The sequence below is a fragment of the Selaginella moellendorffii genome, unplaced genomic scaffold, assembly GCF_000143415.4.
Source record: "Selaginella moellendorffii unplaced genomic scaffold, v1.0 SELMOscaffold_61, whole genome shotgun sequence".
NCBI lineage: Eukaryota > Viridiplantae > Streptophyta > Lycopodiopsida > Selaginellales > Selaginellaceae > Selaginella > Selaginella moellendorffii.
Genome location: NW_003314322.1, coordinates 871,558 through 892,415, shown reverse-complemented (window position 1 = coordinate 892,415; position 20,858 = coordinate 871,558). Strand labels below are relative to the sequence as shown.

Below are 20,858 nucleotides of genomic sequence, written 5' to 3'. Positions count from 1 at the left end.
AGCAAAAGAAGAGAAAAAGAGACCTCTAGCTCCTCCAAAGGTGCGACGGTTTGTTGAAATACGAAAGTTGGCGGCTGCGTCTGCTTAGCCTGTACAGCTGCCGAGCCCGGTCCATTCTGTTGGATTTCTGGAAATCCAAAATTTGCTGCGTTCGCATCCGGCCTCAATAACGTAGCTGGCGTTGCATCCGCGTATGCTTCCTGCTTCTCGGGCTTTGCGGGAGCTTGACAGCTTCCAGCTTCCGAAACGCCGGTATTAGTACGTCGCAGGGGCCTGGAGCCTTCGGGAGGGGTCGTCTCCAAGTCCAGCTTACGCTTCAGAGGTGGTGTGTCAAGTTCCGTCGGGAGCGAGTTCGTTCCAACCAGCCTTCCGGTTCCAGTTACTTTCGGAGGCCGAGCTGGCTTTGTTCCACCAGGGAAAACATAGGCTGGAATCTGTCTCCGGCGGACATGCGACACTGCTATGTCCATTCCTTCCTTCCACAACTGATACCCAGTCACGGACTGCCTAAACTCCTCTACCGTGAGACGAATATCAAACTGCTGCCCTTCCTGTGATGGAAGGCCCTGTCTCTTTTGCAACCCCATGAAGAACGCGCAGTGCTTTCCTTCTTTAGACTCGTCCACAAAGTCGCAAGGATGTGGATGGCATTGGAGCATGCCATACGTATGTTTCTCGATCTGCATTTAAAGTATTAGATTTCAAAAGGAGAAAAGTTTCTGGTCAAGCCCAACCTTGAGCGTGAGTTGTCGGAGCCGTGACTCGACCCAGCCCTTCCATCTACGGAGATCATCGTTGTCTGCAGCAAAGACGTCGATTTGCAAGTAGTTTTTATAGGCATCGAAGAAAGCGTAAGGCTCAAAAAGCGCACTCCATTCAGCTTTATTCATTTCAATCACCTGCGAGGATCCAGTGTCACGGTGCACAAGAAAAGAAAAATCATACGTACCTCACAGATGCCATTTGCACGACTGAATTCCTCGACCATGACTCGGAGCGTGCTCGAAGAAACATTATAGCTCGAGTTCATGCAAGGATAAGCAGGAGTTATAATCGGCATCTGATGAGTCCGGTCACGAGGATTTTTCCGCGGATCCCAAACACTTAGGCCCAGTGAACCTTCTTCTATTTCGCACAGCATTACAGGATTGGGCCACCGCCACTGTGTGTAAACCCGGAAAAACCGTGACACCAGCATGCTCGGAAGAGCGTTCGGGTAAAGCTGGCAGATTCTCGCAACAAGTAATGCCCAGTTCACACCCCCAAGAAATCCTGTCACCTGCGTAGAATTCATAAGTCGATAGAGTTTGCAGTACTATCTTTCCATGGCTGCAGAGAGCAAGCTTGTGTCTCCTCTGCCTCATGGAACTAAAAAATCATGTCCTTGTTCACAACCGCATCTCTAACAGTGATGCCCTACATGCGAAGTGGAAGAATCAAACTCGAAAAAAGAGCGCCACACTTACATTCGAATAGACGCCGCGCTTCCTGGCCCACAGCTTCATGCACCGCAACGTAGTCCGAAAATGCTGAAAGGAACTACCGCTAGTTGAAAGCTCATTGACATTATAACAGAGGAGAAAAAAACCAGATACCTCAATATTTGGAACCAATCGCAATATCTGGTCTGTGACACGGCAGCCATTGAGACTGCGGACACTCGGCTCGTCCAAATTCCGAAGTATGGACTCTTGCGAAATATCCAAGTCCTGTGCACAAACTGTATTAGAAAAGATTGTAAAAATCGAAGTTTCTCACCTCCGGAATCGTCCACACCGCAAGCGGAGCATACAAGAGATCAATGCTTATTCCGCTAAATTTGAATCTCATAACTGGAACATGAGCGTCCGGGACTGGATGAAGCTCCGTCACTTCGGACATAGCTTCTAACATTCCATGAAAGACACCAAAAAAATCCTCCTATACAAAAGCAACGAGCCAAAGTTAAGAATTGGATGTACAAAGCAAAAGGAGAGAAAAACTCACCTCTCTGCTCACATGACGAGGACCAACACAAAGTGTATCTATATCGGTACCCGGTCCATGTACCTGGGAAGCATAAGCTGGTTACTCTCCAACACACAAGAGCGGCAGAAAAGCTTACTCCTAATCTATAAGAACCAAAAGTAAAAATTTTGGCATTGGCTTCTTGAGTGACCTGCTCACTGTATCCCTTCCTAAGACAAATATTCTTCACCCATTCCTTGACAAGCTGCAAGAAACACACACACTCCATCTCAGATACAATCCCGAGAAAGAAAAAGCAAGAAAAATCAATGCAGAGTCTCAAACCTGGTCAAGCCTTCCCAAAACTTCCTCACGCTGAACCGCCTCCTCGGGGCTCTCATACAATCCAGCCTCAGTCAAAACCTGGAAGAAAGAAGGCCAAAACATCCCTCTCACAAATCGACTCAAGCTAACCTTCTCAAGATCGCGCGTTCTTGCGAAATCAGCTTCCGTCGGCCCGGCAGTGGAGATAGGCTCAGTAACACCCAGATACTTCTTCCCGTTGCTCTGCGCCATCGCCCCCGGGAATGCTGCCAGGAATCAGCAGCTCTCAGTGCAGTGGCGCCAATCCCCCTCCTCCCGGCGCCATGGCGCGCTCGCTCCGCCACACGACAATACCCTAGACCTAGCTTACACCTAGCTTACACCGACGAGCCCTAAAGCTCCCTGTTGTTAAGAGGTTTTAACGAAAGAATATGACACCAAAAAGCATATCAAATATACACCTTTTAGCTATACACAAGCGCTTCTTCTCTCAACTCTGTGCGGTCGATTCTTCGCTAGCATTCGACTGTGACTTCGATGCCGATCCCGCTATTTGTGCTAGCAATTCGCGGATCCTGGCAATGATCTCCTCGAAAGAGGGTCGCGCTTTGGGATCGCTGGAGGAAGTACGAGAGAGATCTGTGAGATTGGGGAGATAAAAATTGGAGTCTACCTTTGCCAACATTGTTCCATGAGAGCAGTGAATCCCGGGTCTGTGTTTGGAGGGATTGTCAATCGTTGGTTCATGAATCCCACAGCTCCCACAACCTGTTTTGGAGAGTAGAAGTCCGTGTTCTTGAGAGAGTTTAGGAAGAACTTACTTGCATGGGATTCATTCCGTCCCAGGGAACTTGTTCCGTGGCGAGCTCCCAGACAATCACGCCAAAGCTGTAGACGTCGGCTCTAGAAACAGCGACAACCAGAAGATTATTTCTCGATCCAGCCATGAACAAGAGAAAGAATTTGATTCGATGCAAACCTCTCGTCAGAAGGCTCGTTTCTCAGCACTTCCGGCGCCATCCATTGTGGCTGCCAGAGGAAAAGTTTTAGAGAAAAGCTCGAAAATAGAGAGAAGAACTTACAGTCCCGCGTCCTGACTTTGTTGTCAAAAGCGTTGCATGCTTGAGCCTCGAAAGACCAAAGTCCCCCACCTACATTTTGGAAGATCAATGGAATGAGACCCCGGGAAAGGGAGAGGAGGAAAAAAATCTCGCCTTGACGGTCCAATCTTTGTCCACGAGGAGGTTCGAGGACTTGAGATCGCGGTGAACGATTGGAGGCTTGCAGTGGTGAAGATAATTCATTCCTCGTGCCTGTCATTACCAAGTCACTCTCAAGAGAAAAGGAGAGAAGAAAGATCTATCAACTTACAATGTCTAAAGCCATTCTCAGTCGGCGCCTCAGATCCAATCCAGGAGTTTTCCGATGCAACAAGCGAAACAAACTTCCACTGCCACGACCACAAACTTCCGGTCACAATCCAGAACGGAAGAAATGGAAACACGAAGGATAAGATCGAATCTCACCGAGGAAGAAACTCGGTGACAATGCAGAGATTGTCCGGCGTCGCCACGGCTCCCATGAACAGCAGCACATTCGGGTGGCGGACTTTCCTCATGATCGCCACCTCCTTGCGGAAATCATCCAGAAGAGCTGGAGAAAATCCACGCTCGGAGAAAACCTTGACAGCGACGTCCTGGAAAGACAATCACGAGTGACGAAAGCTCAAACTTTTAGAAAACAAAAGCGCACTTACAGAGCCACACCACATTCCACGGTACACGGATCCACAGGAGCCTGTTAAGCCAAGCACACTCTCAGCGGAAAAAAGCAAAGAAAGAGAGACTTGACCGATCAAACTTTGACACTCACCCTGTCCGATCAGCTCGCGGATCGTGAGCTCCTCCCAGCGAATCTCCTCCGCGTCCTCCACTCCCGAATGGTTCAAACTTTGGAAGCTCGACTCGCTGCTTCGTCCACTGGCACCACTTCCGACGAACTCCTCCGGATCATGGCTGCCGGGGTTGTAGAGCCTGGGAGGGGTGCTGTGGCTATGCCCGAACCTCGGTCTGTTCTCTCCGCTTTCATGATCTCTCGGCTTTTTCACGAGTCGCCAGATGATGTTGTTCTTCTTCACGCTTGAGTCCGACGAGTCACTGTAATCCGGAGGAGAGTTCCACGGCCAGCTTATTCCTTTCTTCGCCATCCACGTCTCGGCCTTGTTGCTCAGAGCTCTCCGAGCACCGTTCCAGCGGTTCTCTTCGCCGTGGGGACTTCCGTCCGAATCGAGCTGCTGCTGCTGTCTCGAGGAGTTTTTGGTTGGCGATGGCCCGCTCCCTGGCGGAGACTGGAAGTCGTGCCTTTCCTTGTCACCGGGCGATTCTTCGTGGGATTTCTGGCTGCCATTGCTGCCACCTTCTCGATCGTCGCTGTTGTCGTTCACTCGCAACTTTGACATAACTTTAGAAGCCTGGCAAGGAAGGAAACCGAAAGTAAGAACAGAAAGATCTCAACTTGGAAAGCATCACTCGTACCAACTGAGAGATCGATGACGGAAACGGAGTTTTTTTGTGCTGCTTCTCCAGATCTTCCCAGTTCTCTCGAGGAGCCGCCAGTGGATTCGGCTGCTCCTGGAGCATACGTACGTCGTGGGCCACGCCGACGATGCCCATGAGCACACCATTGTCGTCATAGAACGGATTGTCCGAGACCGAGGCGGTGAAAACCTCCCCGTTCTTCTTCCTGAGCGGGAACTGGCCCGTCCACGACTCGCCATTCCCTAGCCGCGCAACCAGCTCCGACAAGAACCCCTGAGCCGACTGCTCCACAATGAGCTCGGACACCTTGCGTCCCACCGCCTCGGCCTCGCTCCACCCAAAAAGAAGCTCCGCGGCGTGGTTCCTGCCAAAGAACAAGAAAGAAAAGTTGCCAGAGCTCTAGAAAAAAATACAAACTTTGCAAGAGAAGTTGGCAGAGCTCTCGCAAAATCCAAACTTTGGGAAGAAGCAAGCAAGCGAAGTTGGCAAAAGCTCTCGAAAAATCCATCCAACCTTTGCGAAGAACTCACCAGTATGTCACCTCGCCAGAGGGAGTGAAGATGTACACGGCCTGTCCCATGGACTGCAAGACGTTGCCAAAGTGCTTGGGAAGCATCTTCCTCGAGGCCGATAGAAAATCACTTCCATCGCCGCCAGCACCACCTTCATTGCCACCGCTGCCACCACCGCCGCCACCACCGCCACCACCGCCACCACCACCGCCACCACCACCACTCCCTTCGACAGTGATAAAATCCACTGGGGCGGTCACCGGGCTGGCCTCGGAGGTGGTGTCGATCGGCGGTAGTAGAACCGGCGAATCCACGTCCTTGACGGACGACTCGCGGCTCCCTTGGTCGGAGCCCGACGCTTGCTTTGGCGGAAGGATGGACGGATCGAGCGTCTCGAGCACCGGCTCCAGAGTGCCGAGCACGGGCTCCGGCGCGTTGTTGATAACATGGATCAAGGCAGTGGTAAGCCGCGCGTGCGATTCCTCGAGCTCGCAAATCCGCTGCTTGAGGATCTCCTCTTGCGGAGGCAGCGCGGAGGTGACGGGCGGCGATGGCGAGGTGTCCTGCTCCTTGGGGCCGAGCCCCACGGCCGCCAGCCCCTTGCGGAGGCTGCGCTTGAGCTCCGACGATCCGGGAGGCGTCAAATCCGCCTCTGGCGACTCCGTGCCACCGCCGCTGCTATCCTTGCTTCCCAGGCCCACGACCGCTAGCCCCCGCCGGATCGCTGGCGCGAGCATTGGCATCGTCGCGTGGTGCTCGGCCAAACTCGCTGGATCGGAGGTCTTACCTCAGCCGTGATATCATGGAGCTATGGCTATGGATTGATTAGCTCCACCGACACGTCTCTCGAGGAGGAGGGGATTCGTGGTCGCCGTCGTCGCGCGCGAGAGAGAGGGAGGGAGAGAGATCGCCTCGCGCGAAAGAGAAGATAGAGCTATGCTCGTTGTTTATCCTTTGCTTCTATTTCCAAGCCCTGCCCCTGTTCCCCCCTGACTCCTACGTCCCCTTGTCGCCACCCGCGCGCCTCGGCTCCCCGCCAATCCAAACCTCGTGAATTCCCACGAATCCTCGAGAACCCACCACGGATCCCTCCGATCCCCCGCCGCCCACCTCGCTCCCGATCCAGAATGGCCCCGGATCGATCGGGCAAGACGATCTAAAAGAAAACCCCTCGCCAGGAAATGGAAGAATCCCTCGCCCACCACTCCCGCTCTCTCGATTCGCTCGCGCTAGATCCCTCCTCGTCGCTGCCGCTGCCTAGTTGCCCCATTTGCCTCCGATCCAGCGCAAGTTGCATTGACATTCCGGAAGCTCCTCGAGCATTGAGAGAGAAGAGAGAGAAATAGATTGAGAGAGAGAGAGAGGGAGAGGATGGAGAAGCGCCACTCTACCATAGGCTACCCTGTCCTCTTCCTTTGGATGCCTCTTCGCTATTCCATCTCTCCTCTCGCACAGATCCACCATCGATCCCTCCTCCTCCTTCCGGGAATCCCAATCAGGACATTCGAATTGGCTGCTCCTCAATTCCCGACTGCTGTGATTCGGACACGAAAGCAACCCAGCCGCAGTGCGTGTGTGGATGGATCAGACGAGAAAGGAAAAAAAAGAAAAGACCCCCAAAAAAAAAACCACTACCTAAAGAAGCTCGCGACAAACCTCTCGCCCTCCAATTCTCCGGGTTTCCTGTGCCATTGCTGCTTACTCACCCCCTCTGCTACAGTACACGTTTAGGGCATAGATAGAGAAGCCATTGATCATCCCTCTAGCTCTCTCTAGGGCAAGGATCGATCCATCGAGAATTTTGCCCCAGAGATGCTATCCCTCTTTGTCTTCCTTCTCCACTTTTTTTTTTTTCTTTTTCCTTCCTTTCTCTTTCTTTCTTTTTCTCCAGCACTGATGTAACCGCTGCTGGGAGAGGTGCTCTACTCACAGTGGCCACCTCCTTGTTCTCTTGTGTGGCTCCTGGTGGGTCACACAATGCCTTTGTGGCTATACTTTGCTCGTCAATCCAACACCTAATTACGATGTCCGGTCGGGGGTTCGATTCCCTGCCGCGCAAAAGCCGATGCTCGATTCCCGCGCGTCCGGCGCGAATATGCCCCTGTACGGCCGGATGCTATGAAGCTCTCCCTGTCGACTATCCTTTCGGCTAGGGTAAAAGCGAGAGTTAGCGCGGCGCCTTGGCTGGGAGGAGCTGCGGGCGGCGGGGCGATCGATCGATGCTTTGCCGGGGAATGTGCGTCGCGCGCTTGCGATCGCGGCATTGCTAGGGTTCTTCCGGCGGCGATAGATGGTGATTTTGCGTGGGGAGGTGGCCGCGTGAGAATTCCGGGCTGAGAATGCAAGCGGGGGAGCACCGGCGCAAGGTACGTGCTTTGCGTGATCGGAATATCGGTGAAAGATTGCTGTCCAGAGCGGTGTCGCGAATTTCATCACGGAATACGGCGAGGCGCAGCGTTACAAGGTGTTGGAGGTGATTGGGAAGGGCAGCTATGGCGTCGTGTGCTCCGCGATCGACACCAGGACCAACGAAAAGGTGGCGATTAAGAAGATCAACGACATCTTCGAGCATGTGTCCGATGCAACGCGCATCCTCCGCGAGATCAAGCTGCTCAGACTGCTGCGCCATCCGGACGTTGTGGAGATCAAGCACATACTGCTTCCGCCATCGAGGCGAGAATTCAAGGATATCTACGTGGTGTTTGAGCTCATGGAGTCGGACCTCCACCAAGTGATCAAAGCCAACGATGATCTCATGCCCGAGCACTACCAGTTTTTCCTCTACCAGTTGCTACGAGGGTTGAAGTTCATCCACACGGGTATGATTTTCTCTCCTCGAGATGATTGTCTCTGAAATTGTTTTCCCTCGCGTGTGTTGCAGCGAACGTTTTCCATCGGGACTTAAAGCCCAAGAACGTTCTAGCCAACGCTAACTGTAAGCTAAAGATATGCGATTTTGGACTCGCCCGAGTGGCGTTTAACGACGCTCCCACGGCCATATTCTGGACGGTATGCCTTAGGACTTTGTGCATTCTGTGTTGCATCCATGCATGTAAACTAAGAACGGAAAGGAAATCAGTTTCGAATGAAACAGAGCCTTGTAAACTTCTACGTCTGTTGAACAGTTCGAGAGGACTTGAGGAAATGCCAAAGGCTGGCCACTTGTGCATTCAAGTCGCCCAGTTTCAGCGGGTACTGCAACTGAAAGATGTGATTTCATTGTGTTAGGATTATGTAGCCACCAGGTGGTATCGAGCTCCTGAGCTTTGCGGTTCCTTTTTCTCGAGGGTAAGAGGATATTGGTTCATTTTTTTCTGACGCCAAGTGATCTCTTGTATGCAGTATACTCCAGCAATCGACATATGGAGCATTGGTTGCATATTTGCTGAGACAATCACTCGGAAGCCACTGTTTCCTGGAAAGAACGTTACTCATCAGCTCGAACTCATCACTGACTTGCTCGGAACGCCGTCACAGGATGTCATTTCTCGGGTTAGAAATTCTCATTCGATTTCATTCTTGGTCAAATGTTAGAAACGATTCATTACAGGTTCGCAATGAGAAAGCACGGAGATACTTGAGCACAATGAGCAAAAAGAGCCCCGTTCCGTTCTCTGAGAAGTTCAAGAATATAGACCCTCTAGCACGTAACCTCTTACAGAAGATGCTTGCTTTTGATCCGAAAGATCGGCCGTCTGCTACGGAGGTTAAGTATAGTTTGACTTCCGAGCAAGTTATGCTGACGAGAGAGCTTGACTTTCAGGCCCTCGCGGACCCCTATTTTCAAAGTATGTCTCATTTACAGCGAGAGCCTGCTGCCAACCCGATTTCAAGGATGGAATTCGAGTTCGAAAGACGAAGACTGACAAGGGAAGACGTCAGGGAGCTCATATATCGCGAGGTAACGCATGATTGTCGATTCGAGTCTTTGAGCACTGCTTCGCAGATATTGGAATACCATCCGCAGATGAAGATGGAGTATGTGAACGGCAACGACCAAGCAAACTTCATGTACCCAAGGTTCCACACCGTTTTAACGCTTCCTTTTACTTTCTGGTTTTATTCTTAAGTTTCGGACACCTCCATTTTGTTTGCAGTGCTGTTGACCAGTTTCGAAGACAGTTTGCCCATCTGGAGGAGCATTACGCGAAGGGTAACGCGATGGTACCCCTGGAAAGACAGCATGCTTCTTTGCCAAGGTTGGTGGTCTCTTTCAGCTGCTAGCCATTAAATTCTACTTTCTTTCAGGGAACGGGGTCTGGAGTTTCGGGAGGAGGCTGCTAGGTTCGTCCGGGAACAACACGCGCTAGCATCGTCTCGATCATCTCAAACGCAAGACCAGCAGCAAGGTACAGTCGAGTTTGAGCTACCATTCACTCATCTTTTCAATGGATTGTCGCAGCTCCTAGGAACTACGGCAAGAACGTGATCGAAGGCAAGCGGTTCATGAAGTGTGCTAGCATCTCCAGCACCTGTCTTCCAGCCCAAGGATCGAGCAGGACAGAGGAAGATGATCACAGCGATGCATCGCTCGCGAGCGAGGTGGATAGGAAAACACAGGCATTGACAATCGCGGGAAATGCTCCAGCGCCGGCACAACAATACTGGCAGTAAGTTCGTCCAACATTCTTTATATTTTTTCCTTTTGTTACATCCAAGATTTTTCTCACACGACAAAGCAACATTGTTAACTAATCTCTGTTTAATTAAATTTTAAACGCTGGGCGGGAAAGCCCTAAAACCTGGCCATGGTACCTATTTGCGTATTGGGAGGTATGCCGTGCTTGATTGAGCTAGGGCAGGATGAGCTAGGGCGAGTCTCTCGCAGGGCGTGGCGCGGAATCTGGCGCCGCGGTTTGCAAGCTCGCCGCTGTGGATGAGGTGCTGCGATTCAAGAAGAATGTGGCGATCTGGGTGGGATATGTGGGAACGGATTACAAAGGTACCGTGTTGGCTGTTTCTTTCAATGTGTTACTTGCGTGAACAGGCTTGCAGATCCAGCGAGGAGTCGCCGGTACCCATTGTAAGTTTATTTTATCTCTTCCTCCACATTACTCATCTCTTCTATAGCTGTTGAAAACGAGCTCGAAGAAGCAATATACAAAGCTGGGGGGATTTCCGAGGAAAACTACAGACACCTTGACAAAGTCAGGTGGAAGAGAAGCAGCAGGACAGACAAAGGCGTAAGTATCTCGTTGGCAATCTTGGGAACTTTTTCTTTTATGATTGATGTAGCGCAGGTCCATTCTTTATGCACTGTGGTCACCATGAAGCTCGAGGTTGCTGTGAATTCGTGGCTGAATGACGTTGACGGCATTAAGATTGCCGACGCTTTCAATGCCTACCTCCCGGCGAACATATCAATATTTGGAGTTGTTCCTGTTACCAAGTTCGTAGAAAAGATTTTGCTCTTGCATTTTATACATTGGTGTGGCTTTCTGTTTACAGATCCTTTGATGCCAGAAGGTCCTGCTACTCCAGAACATATGATTACTACTTTCCTGCTGCCTGCATTGGCATAAATAACGAGTCATCCAGTGAAGATGTCGACCAGCGGATTCAGTATTTTAGGCGTACGTTGAAATCTCTAGAGGTTCTTTTTATTTTTGTGTTGTTTTCTCATGGCCAAGTGCATTTTTTCTGATCAGGGCAGGCACGCGTTTCACAATTACACTGTCAGGCGCCTCTACAGAAAATCCCAGAGGCGAGGGACATATTCTCCGTCTAGAAACTTAATTGCCGACGAAGAATCATCAAAAGACGAGGAACCTTCTTTCAAGGATACACACGACGAGCAGGACAACCCAGCTGCTGACATAGGAGAGGAACGGGGTGCGGGTCGACGGGCTTACTGGCTAGATGAATCGGAAGAAGGCAAAGATCCTGTAAAAGCCTCGCACTTCAGAAACGTTGCGAAATGCACTTGCGAAGGACCTGAAAAGCTCAATTGTCCTTCGTCGGTTGTACGTATAAGAGTTACAGGCGAATCATTCATGGTCCACCAGGTAAAAATGCTCTCCGGACGTTCGATGACTTAACTTCCATGATTTTCTTTCAGATTCGGAAAATGGTCGGGACTGCCATTGCTGTCTTTCGACATGTCCTGCCAGAGGACGCCATTCCAGTTTCTACGTGCCGGCATGCAAGAGTTGTGTTACCGCTTGCACCACCACACGGGCTCGTACTGTCCGGTAACTCCTTTTTCCCGTTCAGAGGAGGTTACACTCGTGCTAAGGGGGGAACTGGCGGATATTTCTTCTCCAAACTGGGAATACAGGTGTCAAGTCAAATCGCAGAGCGGATGAACTCGTTCTGGCTTGAGAAGCTAGCTCCGGTGATCTCTTCATCTATGAACGAAGAGGAGGCACCTTGGTCTCAGTGGCTAGAGTCACTGGAACTCAACCGGATTGATGACTTGGAGTTTGCAAACTTACGGGATGCTTGGAAGCAGTGGCAGAGCATGGCCACGATGCGGAGATACAGTGACGAGCATTGACATTTTCCCATTAAGTCGAGGATTGGGACATCCAAGTTGACGGTATCCGACGGTGAAGAGCAGCGCGATAGCCGTTGGACGGTGTCAATCAACGGCTACTCGTGGCAGCCGCTGGCCAGTCACTGTTAAGCCGTGTCGGGACCTGCTCGCTCGTCGATAAGGTTTGTTTGTTTGATTGATTGTTGGCGGTTCTTATGATTTTTGCGTTCCGCCTTGTCCTCGTGCAGGCACTGTTACTGTTCCTGAATTTCCAGACTTTTTTTTTAACCTGATCCTTCTGAATTCAATGAGGTACTGGCATTTTGTACCTTCACCTGGATGTTTGGAGTCTTGCTTAGGTAGGGGTCCTAGCTTCCTCTTTCTCCTGAGTCCGCTGCATTACAAACAAATCTTTCGATGACTAAAGGCCTGATACTCTGGTCCTGCTGCTCCTGCTCCTGTGAGAATAAAAATGCTGTTCGAGTTGAGTTCTTTTTCCTGTGTCCATCTGTTTTCGTTTTAGTTTTCCTCTGCCTTGTTCAAGCTGTTACTAGTTGAATTACCTTGCTATGGCTAAAAGGTTTGGTTAACCAGGCTATCTACATTGTTGAAGAACGAAAACCAACAAAGAAGGAAAAGAAGCAGAGAGCAAGAGGAAAGACAATGGTGAACAGGAGGATTCTCCTCCAGAACTCTTCGACAGACATTGAATCCGCGACGGGGATAGCTCCTAGTAATGGCACAAGTGATGCGGGCGATAGCAGCAGCAACAGGACCAGCATTGCGATAATCATCTCCATTATCACTTCGTCCCTGGCCCTCTTTGTTCTTCTCCTAGCGTTCGCTTACTTCTTCTACATGAGGCACAAATTGAAGACGAGAAGAACTTTCAGTGCAAGTAAGTTCTCATTCTTAGTATTTTTCCCTTGCTCTGTTTCTGCTCAAAGTTTTCTTCATTCTTGTTGCCATTTGGTGTAGTATTTTTCCATATTTGTTCTTTTGTGATGGGTTTTTGATGGGCTTTTGTGATTTCAGAGGGAAGCAAAAACAGTATGGACACTTACATTCGCAGCGAACGAGAAGAGGTGTCGAAAGCACAAGTTTTCACCTACAAGCAGCTCCAGTCTGCAACCAACAACTTCAGCCCGTTAAACAAAATTGGCCATGGCGGTTTTGGACTGGTCTATCGCGGGGTTTTACCGGACGGCAGACTTGCTGCAGTAAAGCTCATGGACAGGCAAGGCAAACAAGGCGAACGAGAATTCAGGGTCGAGGTAAGCTGTCCTGAACTGTTCTTCAAACTGACTTCTACTGAAACACAGGTGGATATGCTTACTCGTCTCCATTCTCCATACTTGCTGGATTTAATAGGATACTGTGCAGACAAGGACTACAGGCTGCTCGTTTATAGCTACATGGCAAATGGAAGCCTTCAGGAACATCTGCATTCCAAAGGTGAATGCTTTTAACAGTCCTATCATCCTTGACATGTCGAACTTTAAAAGGAAAAAGCACTTTAGACTGGGGAACACGAATCCTAGTAGCATTTGATGCTGCCAAGGGACTGGAATACCTACACGAGTATGTCATTCCTCCAATCATCCACCGTGACTTCAAGAGCAGCAATATTCTTCTGGATGAACACAACGATGTCGTGCTGGCTGATTTTGGCCTCGCAAAGACCGGGGCTGATAAAATTGCGGGCCAACCTTCTACACGAGTTCTTGGAACTCAGGGCTATCTCGCACCCGAGTAAGTGTTACCAGAATCCAGATTCAAATCTTGGTGCAAGTTGTAACAACTTGATTGCCTTTGATATGGTTGCAGGTACGCCATGACAGGCCACTTGACAACAAAGTCCGACGTATACAGTTATGGGATTGTTCTCTTGGAGCTCATAACTGGGAGGCTTCCAGTCGATGCGAAGCGCCCTCCGGGACAAAACGTGCTCGTTAATTGGGTGAGCTGCTCCCACCATACATTATGTTTCTCAACTAACTAAATAGTGCAGGCTCTTCCACGGCTCACTGATAGAGAAAAGCTGGCGCAAATGGTGGATCCATATCTTAGGAGTCAATACAACATGAAAGAGCTCGTCCAAGTAAGTAAAACGTAGTGGCAGCATATAGCTTAATTTGTCGTGCAGGTTGCTGCAATCGCTGCAATGTGTGTTCAACCGGAGCCGGACTATAGGCCTCTTATCACAGACGTTGTCCAATCACTGATCCCTCTTGTGAGACAAAGACGTATGGGAACTCCCAAGAGATCGGTGAGCTCCCCGCGCTGCGTTTCTAGTTTGCTAAAATCTCCGACAACACAATCACCAGCTTTGAAAGCCAACATCAAAACTCTGCAATAGCCAAAGTAAGAAAGCAGTTTCATTCTATTTCTTGTGTATCCAGGGCCGCCGTTGCATCAAGAAACTCATCATAGCGTTGTGTAAGAAAATTTGTGTTGCTTCTAACAGTGATATAAATCGAATAGACAGCCGGATATGCTCGCCAATTTACTACCACTCGACGTATGAGTATGGATTTTCTTTCCCCCTTGTCTTCACAGTGTAAAGGAAGGCCTCATCTTCATACATATGTATCGTCCCTGTAAAGTCGGTAAGCTAGCTCAGAGATTGATTAAATCGTGTTCTTCCAGCCAGGAGAAAGTTGCAATCGTGGTTTGTGTGTGCTTTCAACACTTAACTTTATATGTTCAGACTTTTAGAACGCAACAAGACAACGACGTTGCCTAGACGACGGGCTCTCAGCAGCTTTTGGAGAACGCTGGACGGTGACATTACGTTTCAAGAATAATACTTCCTAACACTTTTTCCCTCCCAGCTTTTCAAGCGTTCTAAAAGTCGTCAAATCGACGATGCATCCACTGGTCACGGTCATGGAGATGGATGCTTGGAGGGAGCTTCAGAGTCTCAAATTCTGGTAAAAGAAGTTTCTTTGATTATCGAGATATCTTGATATCGAGCGACCACGTTTTGTGCAGCGCCAGCCAGCCTTTACGACTCCAACAGGGAAATTGACAAAAACAGATGAAGCTGCATGACTACTTTAAGGAAGACTCACTTGGTTCTCCGATTACAGCACAATAAGGCCACTTGCAGGAGGAAGCAGCTTCAAGGAAACGAGGTGAAGGTGCTTGCAACAGCTTTCGCTCGAGGTACCAACAAAAAGAAAAAGGGGAGGAAAGAAAGCTTTTGTTTGCGATTTGATTCTCAACTTCTTTTGGAGAGGCCATTGACAAGTAAACGTTGATCAGCGCGAAGGATTCCAAAATCCTCTCAAAAGCGGGGCATGATGATGGAACAGCCTTGGCCGCAAGAAAGTAATAAAATAGAAAAGCCAGCAGCACAAACGTTCGACTTCGGCTGCTTCGAATCTCTGCAAAGATGGGGAATCCAACCGACGGATTGTACCGCTAATAGGTACACTCTTTCTTCCCCGTTTTTTTTTTTTTTCCTTTCTATTGCTCCCGACGTACCATGCCTCTTCATGCAGCTGGCTTGCTTTTCTTAAAAAAGCTGGCCCCGGATTCGGTCACGGACGGGTCTAGAACGAGAGCAAGCGAGAGAACAAGCAACACAACCACTGCAAAAAACAGGAGTGCGCCATCCTTTTTTCTTCCGCAATGATTTCGTCGAGCACTGTTAAGCCGGTGAGTATATTGTTCCATCCTCGAGAGCGAGCTAATAGGATATAACATCTTTTCTTTTTTTTCTTGTTTCTTCTGGCAGGATCACGGACTGACAACATGTGTAGAAGTTTCCGAGCTCTTCCTTCCCAGGTGAGTTCTATCTGGCAACTTAAAAAGAGCTCTTGGACATTGTTTTGATTCTTTCTTTCTCTCTCTCTCGCGGCAGCGCGGCGATGATGATTCATGCTTACGGTGGCACCGCGCTGGGTTCGTTAGCCGGTCAATGCGCTCGATCAGTCAAAGCAAGCCAAAGCACCGCCAAAGAGCTCTCGCGCGGGAGCAGCGCACTCACAGCCCACAATCCAAATCGCTCCATTCACACTAGTGCCCAGCGGTGACGCCACCGGCTCGTCAGCAGCTCGTCAACGCTTCCATTGACCACGGTTGACTGACTGGCCAACGAGAGCTTCGCGCGCTCGTTGGTCCAGAAAAAGAATTGACCGGCCGCAAGAACAAGATCGGCTCTTTAAAAGAAATGCCAGTCTTGCGGGGATTCCCTTTCCATTCTTATTTTCTCCACTCGATCGCATATTTTTGAAGAACAAATGGGACAAGATCATTCCCGACCAGGCAGGAGATTTTTGATGATCCAGTCAAACACCTACAAACCTTTGATCTGTATCTATAAACCTTTGATCGTATGTATCGATTCTTCCAATGGAGAACGATAGAAACTCTTCAACTGTGTGTGTTTTGCCAACTTCCTTTCTTTTGTTTATTCGATGTTTCCTGGATAGCCGCGGCCGTACCACATGCATGCATGTTGGGCTAGTGGAGCGGGGAATCTCTAGCCGGGAATAATCTTCGTACATCCGGGAATCATCATGGATTGGGTGTATGAACTTCTACTGGAGGTTGTGAGAACATACCTATCCATGCACACGTAAACTCCCGTACACTGAGATAGGGTCGATCCATTTTCATTGTAATGCACATGAGAGATCTGTCCGCAAAATCGTTTCGAGTCAGCATCGAGCGAAAACGATCCTCCCAAAAGTTATTCGGTGATGTTTTCCGCATTGATCAGCTTTTGTGTCAGTGATTTGATGATCAGAGCGATAGAGCTCTCGGCTCCGATTGAACTTGGTCCCACGATGATCTCGATCGCGAATCGAATATATCATAAGTTCCTCGTTCGTGAGCTCGTTGGAACCATGTCCTCGAGGAGGCCCTCGTCCGCCACCCTGCCACTCGCAACGTTTTCGTGCTGTTCTTGAGCGTGTTGGAGCTGGAGGTGGTGATGGTGCTCCAGTTGATCCGGTCGATACATCTGCTGCTGCTGGCTGGAATTTCTCGAGAGCTGCATTGTGAGATCGAAGTTGGTCCTGGCGGAGGAGGCGGTGGAGAAGTTATGCGGCGGCAGTGGTGGCGGCGGAGCCGCAAAGTTGAGGTGGTGATGGAGCAATCCAGCCGAGTAGAGCGAGTAACCAGCAAACGATCGCTCTGCATACTGAGCAGCTTCGGCGGAGCTGCGCAGCACGGCAGGGCTATGATGGTTGTGGATCCCTTCATAAGTTGTGATCACCAGTCCTTGGTCCTCGGAAGAACGCTCCACGCGCTTCTTCACGGGGCACTTCGTGTTGGTACACCGATAGTAGCTCCTGTGGAAAGATCATCCATTACAGCTCGAAAAGAAGTAAATATTCTACGCTAGAGCTCGACCAAAAAAGAGCAAAGAGTCTACAGGAAAAAAAAATCTAGATCCTAGATGCAACGAAAACCTGGATGGATCAGCCAAAATCTCTCGCGCTCACGACGATATTGTCAAAACTGCTATCGATCGAATGCAAGAATGACTCGAGAGGAGAGAGGAGCTTACCTGGGATGAGGGCTGTTCTTGACGGCCTTCTGCCCATACTTCCTCCACCGGTAGCCATCGTCCATGATATCCACCTCGCTGCGCGTCTGGATCGCATAGCGCGGCTCGCGGATCCTCTTCTGGCCTTTCTTGCGCGGCTTGGCGCTGCTGCAAGCATCAAAGTCTCGATCGATCAGCGAAAGAAATGAAAGAAAGAACCTTACGAAAGAAACTCACGTCTTCTTGTCTCCACCACCGGGCGAGGGTTTCGCGTCTGGATCACCGCCATCGCCGGATCCATCGTGCGGCATCTTGCGCTTGGAGCTCCCAACAGCGACATTTGGCGCTCCGGATCCCAATGACGGGCTCGCAGGAGCGGCGGCAGCGGCGGCAGTTCTGGCGTCTTGATCGTCGGGCCCGTCACTGAGCGACGAGGATGTGGAAGAATTCGGTGTTCCAGGTAGGCCTGTGGCAGCCGCGCCGCTGCCGAGAATGGGCTTCTCCTCGAATTCCAGGTGATCCGGGATGAATAACGGTGGCGCGCCGAGGATGCCTTGACCGGGCATGTGCTGCTGCTGTGGCTGTGTCTGGAAGTAGAGAGGTGGAGCTGGATCATCGGCAGGATTTCCAAAAGATTGGAGCTGCGAGAACCATTGTTGCTGCTGCTGCTGCTGCTGCTGGCGATCGCGCGGCGCTTGCTGTTGATCAGAGAAGCTCCACGAGAACTGGCTGGAGTCTTTGTGATCGCTGTTGGTCGCGGCGTGGAAGGCGAATGGGTGGTGATCCGGCGGTGACGAGCTGAATGGATCCTGCTCGGGGAAGTTCCAGAGAGATCCAGCCGTGGCAGCGGTTTGAGTTTGCAATCCAGACGAGGAGGGAGGAGCTTGTTGACTGTGGTGGTGGTGGTGGTGGTCGGGATCGGCCAACTCGTGGAATGGAATTCCGGAAGAAGCAACAGTTGAAGCGTGACTTTGCTGCTGCTGGTGGGAGAGCGTTCGAAGGATCGCGTCGAGCTCGCTCTCCGAGAGTTCTTGCTTGGGGATGCGGCCCTCCATGGCCTCGTTAGTGATCTGCGAAGTGGAGGACGATGGCGACGAGGTCTTTCGCAAAATCTCCGGATTCTTCAGCTCCAGCGCCTTGGGCGATCCCGAATTGCTCCACAGGTGATGAGCATACCTGATGAGACGAGGCGATGGAAGCAAAAAGTCGTGCTGTTGCTGCTGCTGCTGCTGCTGTTGTTCGAGGGAAGACGATGACGAAGAGAAGAAGGAAGACTGATCAAAGGGGTCGTGAAAGCTCGCGGAGAATGTCTCTGGCTTGCATAGCATGCTACTGCCGACGGGATTCCAGGCCGAGGACAAGTGCTGCTGCGTCGACTCGGAGAGCATCAGACTGGACATTTAGACGAACGCCTTCGAAGCTTTCATGTGTACTCTTCGATCGCACAATTTCTCGCTCTCGAGCGGCCCGACTTGTTCCAAACAGCGCGAGAACCGACCAAGAGGAGAGACCTGATGCTGCACGGACGTCGATAGCCGAAAGCTTCCTCCTGAGCTACAGAGAAGCGAGACTCTCTTACACTGCACACGAGCGCTCGGCTCTAGAAGCCACGAGCATGATCGAGACTGCAAGACTTAGTCAACACTGGTGCTGGATCCTGGAAAAGGCACTGGAATTTGCGAAGTGGAGTGAGAGGAGATCAAGCAGGCGCCTCAGTGACAATGAAAACCAAGAGAGCGAAGAAACAACGGGAAGGAAACAGGAAGCGTGTCCAGTCTACAGTGAGAACCCGGGCAATTCTTTTACAGCGGCGGGCACGCATTCAGGAACACGCTTTGCTCGAGCTTCGTGAAAGACTGCTATAGAAAAGAAAGAGAGAGGTGGGATAGAAAATGGAACCTTGATGCTGCTACTACTACTGGGGTGCTGCTGCTGCCAAAGCTCCAGAGTGCAAATTCACCAGAGAACACGTCTGGTCAAACAAGGCTTGCAGCTAAAGTTATCCGGATAGATCTTCGTTCACACGCTCCGACCAAGTTAGAAACATCCGAGTGAGTCACTCAAGCACAGGTGGAGAGATTTAGAGAGAGTCCGAGGAGGATTGGAAAGCTCTCGGAGGAGAGCACAAGGCGATGGATAGATATATGATGTATCAGCTCGAAAGGAAAATAGCTTGAAGCCGGGAAGGGAGAGATCAAGCCAGAGTTTGAAGCGTGTGGGGGAATGTGCGCAGTGGCATCGGCAGCTGGTACTTCGAGCAAGCAGCAGCAGCAGCAGCACCGCAGGGACGAAGAAGAAAGAGAGAGAGAACGAAAATGATGGTATGTTGACAAACGGGGCGCGTTTATCAGCCTCTTGGCTTCTTCTTCTTCTTCTTCTTCTAACACAGTCCCTCTCCCTCTCTCTCTTTTATTTTATAGGCTGATGAGTACTCCGTGGGAGGACCCGGCTCTAGGAGAGGAGCCAAACTCTACGGTCGGGAGAGAAAAAAGAATGGGAAGAAATCTGCCGGTCAACAGTCGGTCTCGGTGAGATTCTAGAAACTCTTTCCACGCTTTCGGAGAGCTACACAGGTCTTGCTAAGCGGGCAAGCACATTCTCGTGTCAGGCAGGAAGAATAACGCGAGAGCCCCACTCGAAGAAGCTCTGGCTCTCTTGTCGCGGGTGCTTCGAGCAAGCGAGAGGGAACAAGACGAGCGAGAAGGGCGATAAGAATGGAAATCCCCCAGCTTGATCTTGATCGCTCGCTCTTACAGAACTTTGACCCCCGCGCACTGCAGCGAAGGAGACTCAAAGACTGGCCTTGTGTGTGCGTGTTTGTGAGCTTCAAGTTTATTAAAGTTTGTGTGTCGTGTGCCCCTCCAACAAGCCCCGGTCGACACGGGATTGTCAGCACGGCCAACTTTTCAATATAATCTCGCGCTTTGTTCTTAACACTGGCTTTGATCCGTGTTCTTCTATGATTTGGAAGGCATCGCGTGTGGATATTCGTCTTGCAATAGCGACTGGCGATGTGGCTTGCCCTGGCATTGGCATGCAAAGTATTAGGTGACTTTATGTTCATGTAAGAGTTTGTGTGTGAGCCTCGAAGAGGAGAGAATGAATGGGATGAAATGGATGAATGAATGAATGAAGTGGTGGGCAATTCCGGCTTCTGTCTCTTTGTTGTAAGCAAAAAAGAAAAACTAACAGTGGGAGTTTGGTGGCCTCTTTCTTTTTTATATTAATAAATTATATATATATTTCCTATTTCCGTTTATCTGGAAATTAATGCTGGTCCGCCCTGATAGATCTAACCAAAAGTCAGCACCGTGTTTTTGTTGCTAACGGAAATTTTTTATTCCTACAAGCGCACAAGATCAAGATTATTGAAATTTTAGTGTGGGTCACATGAACATATTTCAAAAGAATTTAAAATCATATAAAAACCAAAGTGTATTTCTTTATTTGACAAAACAAATTAGCCACCTAAACGCCCACTAAGCCTCTAAACAAGATGCCATGCAAGACCAAATGGGGCGATTTTTCTCGCCCAGCTTGCAACTCGTGTGCAATCGCTGTCC

The 20,858-nt window shown here is 50.2% G+C and overlaps 5 protein-coding genes across 12 annotated transcripts in view; 2 read left to right on the top strand and 3 right to left on the bottom strand.

The window, feature by feature from the left end:
• The window catches only part of LOC9643933 (nuclear poly(A) polymerase 1), a 3,180-nt gene extending 563 nt beyond the window's left edge, over positions 1–2,617 (bottom strand). Inside the window, exons 1-10 of one of the 2 annotated variants that reach the window (XM_002984135.2) lie at positions 2,422–2,614; positions 2,293–2,370; positions 2,105–2,212; positions 1,987–2,049; positions 1,759–1,920; positions 1,596–1,709; positions 1,467–1,529; positions 950–1,279; positions 735–899; positions 24–680 (exon numbers count right to left, since the gene is read on the bottom strand). In XM_002984135.2, coding sequence (XP_002984181.2) covers positions 24–680; positions 735–899; positions 950–1,279; positions 1,467–1,529; positions 1,596–1,709; positions 1,759–1,920; positions 1,987–2,049; positions 2,105–2,212; positions 2,293–2,370; positions 2,422–2,523 — 1,842 coding nt within the window. In that variant the 5' untranslated portion in view covers positions 2,524–2,614. Of the gene's footprint in view, positions 1–23; positions 681–734; positions 900–949; positions 1,280–1,466; positions 1,710–1,758; positions 1,921–1,986; positions 2,050–2,104; positions 2,213–2,292; positions 2,371–2,421 lie in introns of both variants that reach the window. The other variant, XM_024689354.1, reaches the window with a different exon arrangement.
• An 86-nt stretch (positions 2,618–2,703) lies between these two features.
• On the bottom strand, positions 2,704–5,496 carry LOC112351438 (dual specificity protein kinase shkD-like). Its single transcript, XM_024689355.1, has 12 exons — positions 5,339–5,496; positions 4,806–5,172; positions 4,144–4,741; positions 4,028–4,068; positions 3,798–3,967; positions 3,643–3,721; positions 3,486–3,584; positions 3,354–3,422; positions 3,251–3,300; positions 3,093–3,174; positions 2,945–3,039; positions 2,704–2,888 (listed from the first exon to the last, which is right to left on the bottom strand). The coding sequence occupies exons 1-12, from the start codon at positions 5,422–5,424 to the stop codon at positions 2,762–2,764; spliced, it is 1,863 nt and encodes a 620-aa protein (XP_024545123.1). The 5' UTR covers positions 5,425–5,496; the 3' UTR covers positions 2,704–2,761.
• A 1,986-nt stretch (positions 5,497–7,482) lies between these two features.
• Positions 7,483–9,998, top strand: LOC9643932 (mitogen-activated protein kinase 15). Of its 2 annotated transcripts, XM_024689358.1 has the most exons (11): positions 7,483–7,686; positions 7,734–8,139; positions 8,202–8,329; positions 8,549–8,608; positions 8,663–8,812; positions 8,871–9,026; positions 9,084–9,221; positions 9,267–9,340; positions 9,418–9,519; positions 9,569–9,669; positions 9,723–9,998. In XM_024689358.1, exons 1-11 carry the CDS (start codon positions 7,660–7,662, stop codon positions 9,932–9,934), a joined length of 1,554 nt encoding a protein of 517 aa, XP_024545126.1. In that variant the 5' UTR covers positions 7,483–7,659; the 3' UTR covers positions 9,935–9,998. The 2 variants fall into 2 exon arrangements, with proteins under 2 accessions (XP_024545126.1, XP_024545125.1); XM_024689357.1 differs by having other exon boundaries at positions 9,084–9,340.
• A 110-nt stretch (positions 9,999–10,108) lies between these two features.
• On the top strand, positions 10,109–16,005 carry LOC9645042 (probable serine/threonine-protein kinase PBL7). Of its 5 annotated transcripts, XM_024689359.1 has the most exons (12): positions 11,821–11,977; positions 12,044–12,693; positions 12,831–13,069; positions 13,118–13,250; positions 13,301–13,547; positions 13,623–13,755; positions 13,807–13,896; positions 13,942–14,728; positions 14,790–15,228; positions 15,302–15,458; positions 15,538–15,587; positions 15,664–16,005. In XM_024689359.1, exons 2-8 carry the CDS (start codon positions 12,459–12,461, stop codon positions 14,152–14,154), a joined length of 1,290 nt encoding a protein of 429 aa, XP_024545127.1. In that variant the 5' UTR covers positions 11,821–11,977; positions 12,044–12,458; the 3' UTR covers positions 14,155–14,728; positions 14,790–15,228; positions 15,302–15,458; positions 15,538–15,587; positions 15,664–16,005. The 5 variants fall into 5 exon arrangements, with proteins under 5 accessions (XP_024545131.1, XP_024545130.1, XP_024545128.1 ...); XM_024689363.1 differs by lacking the exons at positions 12,831–13,069; positions 13,118–13,250; positions 13,301–13,547; ... (5 more) ...; positions 15,538–15,587; positions 15,664–16,005 and adding exons at positions 10,109–10,262; positions 10,308–10,334; positions 10,391–10,503; ... (1 more) ...; positions 10,769–10,913; positions 10,969–11,325 and having other exon boundaries at positions 11,379–11,977; positions 12,044–12,283; XM_024689362.1 differs by lacking the exons at positions 12,831–13,069; positions 13,118–13,250; positions 13,301–13,547; ... (5 more) ...; positions 15,538–15,587; positions 15,664–16,005 and adding exons at positions 10,109–10,262; positions 10,308–10,343; positions 10,391–10,503; ... (1 more) ...; positions 10,769–10,913; positions 10,969–11,325 and having other exon boundaries at positions 11,379–11,977; positions 12,044–12,283.
• Positions 16,006–16,401: 396 nt separating this feature from the next.
• On the bottom strand, positions 16,402–18,868 carry LOC9645041 (probable WRKY transcription factor 23). 2 transcript variants are annotated; one of them, XM_002984134.2, is made up of 3 exons: positions 17,533–18,868; positions 17,317–17,463; positions 16,402–17,098 (listed from the first exon to the last, which is right to left on the bottom strand). In XM_002984134.2, the coding sequence occupies exons 1-3, from the start codon at positions 18,693–18,695 to the stop codon at positions 16,618–16,620; spliced, it is 1,791 nt and encodes a 596-aa protein (XP_002984180.2). In that variant the 5' UTR covers positions 18,696–18,868; the 3' UTR covers positions 16,402–16,617. The 2 variants fall into 2 exon arrangements, with proteins under 2 accessions (XP_002984180.2, XP_024545124.1); XM_024689356.1 differs by having other exon boundaries at positions 17,317–17,460.
• Between the last annotated feature and the right edge of the window lie 1,990 nt (positions 18,869–20,858).

What these genes read in the sequence shown, in the direction of transcription:
- LOC112351438 (XM_024689355.1), bottom strand. Translation starts at nt 5,424, where the DNA reads ATGCTTCCCAAGCACTTTGGCAACGTCTTGCAGTCCATGGGACAGGCC. An exon ending in TCTGGCGAGGTGACATACTG is followed by an intron (nt 5,173 to 5,338) that starts GTGAGTTCTTCG and finishes GTTCTTTGGCAG; the next exon opens with GAACCACGCCGCGGAGCTTC. An exon ending in AACGAGCCTTCTGACGAGAG is followed by an intron (nt 3,175 to 3,250) that starts GTTTGCATCGAA and finishes CGCTGTTTCTAG; the next exon opens with AGCCGACGTCTACAGCTTTG.
- LOC9643932 (XM_024689357.1), top strand. Translation starts at nt 7,660, where the DNA reads ATGCAAGCGGGGGAGCACCGGCGCAAG. An exon ending in CGGGGGAGCACCGGCGCAAG is followed by an intron (nt 7,687 to 7,733) that starts GTACGTGCTTTG and finishes ATTGCTGTCCAG; the next exon opens with AGCGGTGTCGCGAATTTCAT. An exon ending in ATCGGCCGTCTGCTACGGAG is followed by an intron (nt 9,027 to 9,083) that starts GTTAAGTATAGT and finishes CTTGACTTTCAG; the next exon opens with GCCCTCGCGGACCCCTATTT.
- LOC9645042 (XM_024689359.1), top strand. Translation starts at nt 12,459, where the DNA reads ATGGTGAACAGGAGGATTCTCCTCCAGAACTCTTCGACAGACATTGAA. An exon ending in GGAACATCTGCATTCCAAAG is followed by an intron (nt 13,251 to 13,300) that starts GTGAATGCTTTT and finishes GAACTTTAAAAG; the next exon opens with GAAAAAGCACTTTAGACTGG. An exon ending in CAGGGCTATCTCGCACCCGA is followed by an intron (nt 13,548 to 13,622) that starts GTAAGTGTTACC and finishes ATATGGTTGCAG; the next exon opens with GTACGCCATGACAGGCCACT.
- LOC9645041 (XM_002984134.2), bottom strand. Translation starts at nt 18,695, where the DNA reads ATGTCCAGTCTGATGCTCTCCGAGTCGACGCAGCAGCACTTGTCCTCG. An exon ending in GGTGGTGGAGACAAGAAGAC is followed by an intron (nt 17,464 to 17,532) that starts GTGAGTTTCTTT and finishes TGATGCTTGCAG; the next exon opens with CAGCGCCAAGCCGCGCAAGA. An exon ending in AAGAACAGCCCTCATCCCAG is followed by an intron (nt 17,099 to 17,316) that starts GTAAGCTCCTCT and finishes ATCTTTCCACAG; the next exon opens with GAGCTACTATCGGTGTACCA.